This window comes from Mugil cephalus, chromosome 17, assembly GCF_022458985.1.
Source record: "Mugil cephalus isolate CIBA_MC_2020 chromosome 17, CIBA_Mcephalus_1.1, whole genome shotgun sequence".
Taxonomy (NCBI): domain Eukaryota; kingdom Metazoa; phylum Chordata; class Actinopteri; order Mugiliformes; family Mugilidae; genus Mugil; species Mugil cephalus.
In genome coordinates, this window is record NC_061786.1 from 5,958,770 (window position 1) to 5,966,415 (window position 7,646).

At 44.4% G+C, this 7,646-nt stretch overlaps 1 protein-coding gene across 1 annotated transcript; it reads left to right on the plus strand.

Annotated features, from left to right (window-relative positions):
- Positions 1-2,343: 2,343 nt before the first annotated feature.
- LOC125023225 (alcohol dehydrogenase class-3 chain L) lies at positions 2,344-7,376 on the plus strand. Its single transcript, XM_047610331.1, has 9 exons — positions 2,344-2,656; positions 3,105-3,206; positions 3,584-3,725; positions 4,537-4,624; positions 4,740-4,959; positions 5,316-5,576; positions 5,792-5,927; positions 6,882-7,020; positions 7,274-7,376. The coding sequence occupies exons 1-9, from the start codon at positions 2,639-2,641 to the stop codon at positions 7,296-7,298; spliced, it is 1,131 nt and encodes a 376-aa protein (XP_047466287.1). The 5' UTR covers positions 2,344-2,638; the 3' UTR covers positions 7,299-7,376.
- Positions 7,377-7,646: the final 270 nt, after the last annotated feature.

Consider the following 7,646-nt stretch of genomic DNA (forward strand, 5'->3'; position numbering starts at 1 on the left):
GCAGAAACAGAAGGGTCCGTGCCGTCTTTGTTTACGATTTTGGTTTCGTCGGGTTGCATCTCCGGGGCGCAGGCAGCCGTGTCACTGCTGACTGCTCTATTAAATTATGTTTAAAGTGTCAATTACTTGTAGCTTTTCACAGACTTCCTAAATGACATCCGTTTGCTTATCTTGGCGGGTAATGCAGGAACTCCTCTGCTAGGGTGGCCTCCAACATTTTGAAAACAACAGATGTGCCCTCGCATTTGGCTTTGAACACAAGATTCAGTATTGCATAATCAGTGGTAGGCTAACTTGTCTGGCGCCACAATCTTAATTTGAAAAAGGAAAAAATATAGAACACATGGTCTTTCTTTGACAGGTCCATTAATGTTTGATAGCTTTACGTTCCTACCAGCTGCAACTCCGCATTTTCTTGGAGAGATGTCGTCTGTTCAGATAAGGAGCGGATGTGGACTCCCAGACTCTTGTTGTCTCTTCCCCAGCAGCCACAGCAGATTCACATGTTGCAATCCTCCTCCTCCTGAACCCATACACTGTCTTTGCAGCTTATTCCAAGTTAGCTGACAAACAATGACACACACACAGCTCTTGTATTGCACATACTGGGTGCAGTATAACTTTTATTTGTGTGGAGCACACATTTAGTTCAAGTCTTGTGCCCTAAATTTTGAACCATGGAAAATCCAGTTAATCTACACAGTTCATCAATGCCACCCATAACCCTGACCCTAACCTCCTCACTCATGCGCACAACCTGCGGTCATACAAAGGTCTTATCTGATACTTTCTGTTTGTTAATGTGATTGTGTCCCAGAGGAAATTGGATTTACGACTGTACAAAAGAGTGCTATCTTTGCACACGTGTGAGGTCTTTGAACAGGCTTTTTCGAGGACAAATGAGTCATAGCCCATAGGAGCAGTTGAGCAGTCTAAGTGACAACCACATGAATGTCAGGTCCAAAAGATTCCCAACAGAACATTGAATGAATTGTCACAAGATGGCGGACTTAATTTATGTCTCCTCTTAATGGTTTCAATTTTGTGTCTGATGAAGGCATACTTAAAATGAAAACACAGTGAAAGTAGGCAGGTGTATCCCAGCCACTGTGAGATGATTGATCTCTTTACACAGAAACCTACCATGATGACGATGTTGGGAATAAAGAGGTTTCTGTCATCCTCTTAAGTTATAATGACTTGGGTTACAATGGAACAGGCTGAGTCATCACCCACAAACATAAAACATCATGTTAACTAAACGCATCTGTTGGGGTCATCAGCCTCTCAGTCATTTGTTTAGATCTCTATTGAAAACATAGGTTTTTCCTCACTGGCAATTCAGGTTGTGCCAGAATTTGGGCTTTTTTTTATGTACACATATGTACACAAGCCAAATGAATTCATTTGGCTTGAAAAACACCAGCTTTTGGTAAATCACTCAATTGAGCCAGGCCCAAAATAATTTTCAAGCTTGACTTGGCAGCACACACCTGCTTTCAGGTCACTGGAGAGAAATCTGCCAGTAGCGTCTGCTGTCTGAGCTAAATATTGTGAAGCCATGAAGCAGATTTTAACTGTAATGCTGCTGAGCTATGTAACCAAATTCCTAATGACTTGAAAGTGTAATCACTTTAAAATCTAGACTGCTTCCAGGTGCCAGGGATGATGATCTGATTTGATCCATTTTATGTGTTCTGTGGTGCCTGTGGGCCATGGATGAGTCAGTGTGAGGAACTGAATACCGATATACTGTGCTTTGGTTTCTAATTTTACACTTAATGTTACTAATTATCCAATGTGTGTAGACTCATACCAGTGGAGTTCTTAGTTTGAGATTCAGAGCACTGGCCAGGCTGTTGACAGGTTGCTGCTTTTCATAGAAGGACCAGGCTTTCTGGAATGATGTGACCTGAGCAAATGTAAGTATATAATTTTCATGCCACAGTTACAGTAGGCATGTCTGGTGCCCATAGTTTTCAGGAAGGGTCTGGGGTAAATTTACTGCTACAGGGACAGGGCAAAGGGTTGTTAGAGTACAATGGCCAGTTCTCTGAGGAATTTCTCCCAAAAATGCAATAGAGGGTTGTGAAATGGTCTGGTCAAGTAGGCCAGAATCAAAACCCACTTCAGTGTTATGGGGTGTTTGAAACAGGCTGTAAATCCAAGACAACACTCAAGCATGTTGCAACTGAAGGAGTTCATTCATATGGGAGACCGTTTAAAAGACCATTGGAAAGTGTTGCAAAATGCAGACAAGAAGTTATTCTGCAAAATTTTGGTTCATTTTTTTCCACAGATGAATATCGCGTGTATTGAAGTTTTTGTGGAATAAATAACTTAAAATCTGTCTGTCCTTGCTGCGCTGTTTACCATCTGCAGGCAGTCTTTCAAAAAGGATCAAATGTTTCGCTCGCTCAGTTACATCACATCGAAAAAGTCAGATATTTCGACTTTTGGACGAACTTCTTTTATCCGATGATTGCGTGCCTTCTATTTAAGTTTGGGGAGAGAGAGAGTACAGCAGTGGAAGGATTAGCGTGTGTTTAGACACAGCCCTCAGAGGCAACGCCCTCTCCTTGTGTGTGGCTTAAACATACACACATACCTCATCTCACGAGGGAGAGTGTGAAACGGCATGGCAACTGCTGAGAAGGTAAGAACACCGGCTTCTTGTCATAGGACTACTCTTCTGTCACCACGCAGCCCTACAAAGAAAAGTATTGCCAGAATACATTCTTCTGCTCACGCCTGTAAATTATCAAGTACAAGGCATGTTTCAGTAGAACAGGGAGGACATATGTAGGGAGTAGTTTGGGTTCTTTCTTCACTGTAGTATTGTTTAAACAGTTTCTCTGCTGAACTTTCTTAATCTATAGTGGGCAAGAAAAAAAAGTTTGATAGTTATTAGTTTATGTTCATCTTGGGAGAGTCTCCTTTTCCAGGCTTCCTGTTGTTGCAACACGTCACACAGGGTCTTTTGTTCTCTACTTGCACATTGTCATGTTCTCCTTCCACTGCAGCACTGAAAGGGTTAAATGTCCACCTAGCTGTTGTGTTGAGCAATGCCAGACCAGATGAAGCTCTTTGAATCTGTGTCATAGGTCATCCGGTGCAGAGCGGCGGTAGCATGGGGGGCCGGCGAACCTCTGGTGATGGAGGAGGTGGAGGTGGCACCCCCTAAAGCTGGGGAGGTTCGTCTCAAGGTAATAAACCAAGCCTTATGGGTGTGATGCATTTACAAAGGGTGTGATGGGTTTGTAGCGGAAACAAAAATTGGAGCGGACCCTTGAGCCACCATATTTGTTCAATCTGATATGTACATATATATATATGTTGATGGCATAAGGAGAAGCCTAGCCCTAACCCTAGCCAATAATCGCAGGGACATAGGTCCAACCCATATAGGCCAACCCCACAGTGAACTTTACACCTCACACTGTATGTGGCTATAATATAGTTCCCTATACTACTGCTGTATATTTGAGTTCACCTGAGCAAGAATGGTCTGCAACGAGCTCCACATCAGTTCTAAACAGATTTGGCATGGGTCGACAGATAAGCTCACAACCCTTCATTTCAGATTGTGGCCACAGGAATCTGCCACACGGACTCCTACACGCTGAGTGGCTCCGACCCCGAGGGGGTGTTCCCCGTGGTCCTGGGCCACGAGGGAGCCGGCATTGTGGAGAGCGTCGGAGAGGGAGTCACCAAGTTTCAACCAGGTTCTTCTCTTCTCTTTTCTGCACTCACCAAGCACTTCATATCGGGAGCACCAATACTGTGACTGGGTATAGGGACTCCCTTTGCTTACAACCCAGTCTCCTAATCTGAGGCAATGGGGGTCATGGTATATGGTAGATGGTATATTGTCCATGTCCGTTATCAGAAGATGATTAATTGTGTCCACAAAACCATAAATACAAGCAGCACTAATAGTCAGATAAACTACTCATTAAAAGATAAACTAGTCATTTACACTATGACCTATGAGTCTTAAACCATTACACCAGCAGCAACAGGTTGGACTGTTGACAAAAGGCTGCATGGTTCCTTAAGCAGCTGAGCAAATTCTGATTATATTTGTTCTTCTTGCTCTGTCTGGTTCTGGTCAGTCTGTGGCCACTGCAGCCTCCGTTTTCTGTCACATGGTGGTCTGAATTTGCAGCCCATCTGGCCTTTCTCCTACGACCAAACATTTCCATCTGCTGGACTTCCAATCGTCGTATGCGCCATTCAAACTGAACTCTAAAGACTGCTGCGCATGAAAAGATCAACAGTTTCAGAAATACTCGAACCACCAGCAGTCATTTCACTGCCAGAGTCACAAAGATCACATTTTTCTCCATTTCGATGTTTGATGCAAACTTTTATCTGAAACCAGTGACCTGTATCTGCGGGGCTTTATGCACTGCACTATTGCCACATGCATGAATGAGCTGGTTCACAGGTGTTTCTGGCCTAGAGCTTGGTGAGTGTAATTCTAAGATTACTGCATTGCTATGATGAATATGTAACGATACGCTTGTATTTTAGGGGACACTGTCATCCCCTTGTATGTCCCTCAGTGTGAAGAGTGCAAGTTCTGTAGGAATCCCAAAACCAACTTGTGTCAAAAGATCAGGTAAATGCCCTGGATTGAAGCACCTCTACACACTTGTGCAGATCAGGCTCAACTAAAAAAAAAAAAAAAATGTATCATGCACCTCTGAGTGGTGCTTTCTATGTCTTTTCTCCAGGCTCACTCAGGGCAAAGGCTTGATGCCAGACGGGACGTCTCGTTTCTCGTGCAAAGGCAAGAGCCTCTTCCACTTCATGGGCTGCAGCACATTCACAGAGTACACCGTGGTGGCCGAGATCTCCCTGGCCAAAGTGAACCAAGGGGCCCCTCTGGACAAGGTGTGTCTGCTGGGCTGTGGCATCACCACTGGTTACGGAGCAGCTCTGAACACAGCAAAGGTCAGATATTCTCTTGCACATGTGTTGGTGAATGTTGGAAATATACTTGAAAAACCAGTACACACACACACACGTCAGCTGTGTTTAGTGCTAATTAGCAAATGTTCATCATCATGTCAACACTCTCGGCAAAGATGGTGGATGCGGTAAACATTGTGGCCCATTGTTGGGTTCAGCACTGTCACTGTATGTGTTGTTGCTCCTAATTGCAGGCTACGTAAAGCTGCTGTTTGGTGAAAACTGTTACTTTCAGTAGATGACAGAGAAAAACACAACCAGCCTAAAAATACAAGTACATTCATAACATCTTATTTACTTCTCCTCTACACTTCGTTTCGCTGATCCTGACCCTGCAGGTGGAGGCAGGGTCGACCTGTGCAGTGTTCGGCCTCGGGGCTCTCGGCCTTGCAGCCATCATGGGCTGCAAAGCAGCCGGGGCCGCCAGGATCATTGGAATCGATCTCAACCCAGACAAGTTTAAAACGGCTCGAGAGTTTGGGGCCACCGATGTGCTGAACCCAAAGGACCACAGCAAGCCAGTCCAGGAGGTCCTGATAGAGATGACAGACGGAGGAGTGGACTACTCCTTTGAATGTGTGGGCAATGTAGCGATCATGGTGAGTCCCACGCTCTGCGCCTCATCTGTACGAGCTGAATAACAAAATGAATCATCATTTTCTCAGAGATAAGAAACATGGCTTGATAATTCATTCGGAAAGATTTGGAACGGCAAAGTACACAAAATACAATTCAGAAATAGCCAAGAGTGTGCTCAGCTGCTGTGAGGATAAGGTTGAGGTGGCACTGACCTGATATCGTCTCCTGGTGGCAGAGAGCAGCCCTGGAGGCCTGTCATAAAGGATGGGGCACCAGCGTCATCATCGGGGTGGCAGCAGCCGGGCAAGAGATCTCCACCCGGCCCTTCCAACTGGTGACTGGACGCACCTGGAAAGGCACGGCCTTTGGAGGTAACGTGGTCATCTGTTTTACCGCACTGATTGTCTTCCCATACAACAGACACAGTAGGCTAGGTACTGTACGTCACTGACACCTGCTACTCGTTCTGTCATTAGCAGCTGCGTTTCCATTACAGTTCGATAAAGTACGTTTGCGCTTCTTAAATTCTCGTCACATGGGGCTTTACTTGAGGAAGATGGACTTCATATGAACTGGTCACATGACCCAATTCCAGTGATGGGGAATTACAAAAAAACAGTTTCTATTGCATTTTTGCGACACAAAAAAATTAGCAATATTAGCATGCTAATGTTCTAAAATATAATGGTGAACATGGTAGCACGCTGCTTCTTTGTGTGTGTTGGCATCGGCCCTGTTGCAATCATGTGGTATGCTTTAAACGTGGATGAAAAAAAGGACGGGGCTACATAAAGTCCACGGGTACAGGAGTCCCGAGCTTCACGTCCCAACTTTTAAGAGATGTAAAACAACCACAAAGAGACTAGAATGAGTCACAAAGGAACAACAGAGACAAAATGCACCCACAAAGACATAAAGCAACTACAAGATCTCCAAAAAAGTACAGAACCAAACTATAAGAGAACCGAACTAAGATTCAAAGTTACTGCAAAGAGACATTCAGAAAAATTCAACAAAGTGCAAAACAACAGAGCCAATAACACAACAGAGATGCAAAGCGACTTCAAAGAGATGCAAAACAGTATTGGATGAATAGATTTATTCATCTGATTTTCACTTTTGTGGATGCTCAGTTGTGCAGTAGACTGGATATCTTTAGGTTTTTTTTTCACATACAAACACAATCAGGCTCTGTTGCAAGGATGACAAATAGTCCTGCTCTCTTTCACTTGTGCATATCTGTCCGTTGGTAACACTGTTTTTTCTTTTTGTGCCACAAGCCTCTGCTTTCCACTGTCCAATCAGTTTACGTTGGCTTTTCCCAGGATACAAGAGCGTGGAGAGCGTTCCCAAACTGGTGGAGGAGTATATGAACAAGAAGCTAAAAGTGGATGAATTCGTGACCCACACTCTGCCCTTTGAGAAGATCAGTGATGGCTTTGAGCTCATGCACGCTGGGAAATGGTAAGCCTGGATTTCAGTCCCACTTCTGAGGCTGTTTGTTATGTAAAAGTGTGTTGTGCTCTGTTGTGTCCCCGTGGATTTAGCCCGTTAAAAGAATTCATGCGTCACTGCTGCCCTCTGTTGAGGACAGAGCTCAGACAAGACGAACGGCGAAGACGGGACTCAGTCGACAATTTGCTGACGGTGTCGGTATTGTGTTGTTATCTTTGAAACAATCTGATGCCTACCTTCTCGCCCCATTTTCCTCTTTCAGCATCCGCGTCGTCCTTCAGCTGTAGACGCAGGGGAGCGTTGAGAGAGCGCGAGCTCCCTCCCTGTTTACGGACCACAGTTTAATAAATAATCTTTCTTTTGTCCATGTCTGTTTTATTTCAATGCACATTCAGACAGCTCTTTGATCGGCGTTCCCCCCCCTTGAACCAACACATATGAACGAACAGAGATTATTCAGAGCTATTCTTTGATCCAGGCTGAATGAATAATACGGTGCTCTCCAACCACAACTGCTGAGTGATTCTTTTTTTTTTTTGTGGAAGCCTGGTGTAGTTGCATAAAAGTGCAGATTTATTTTAGACTGTAAATAAAAAGGAGGGTTTACTTTTTTCCCCCCTGTTGGATTTGGGCAT

Excerpts from the sequence above, each read along its gene's own strand:
- LOC125023225 (XM_047610331.1), top strand. Across the intron at positions 3,726-4,536 it reads AGTCACCAAGTTTCAACCAG|GGGACACTGTCATCCCCTTG; the intron begins GTTCTTCTCTTC and ends CTTGTATTTTAG. Across the intron at positions 4,960-5,315 it reads CAGCTCTGAACACAGCAAAG|GTGGAGGCAGGGTCGACCTG; the intron begins GTCAGATATTCT and ends CTGACCCTGCAG.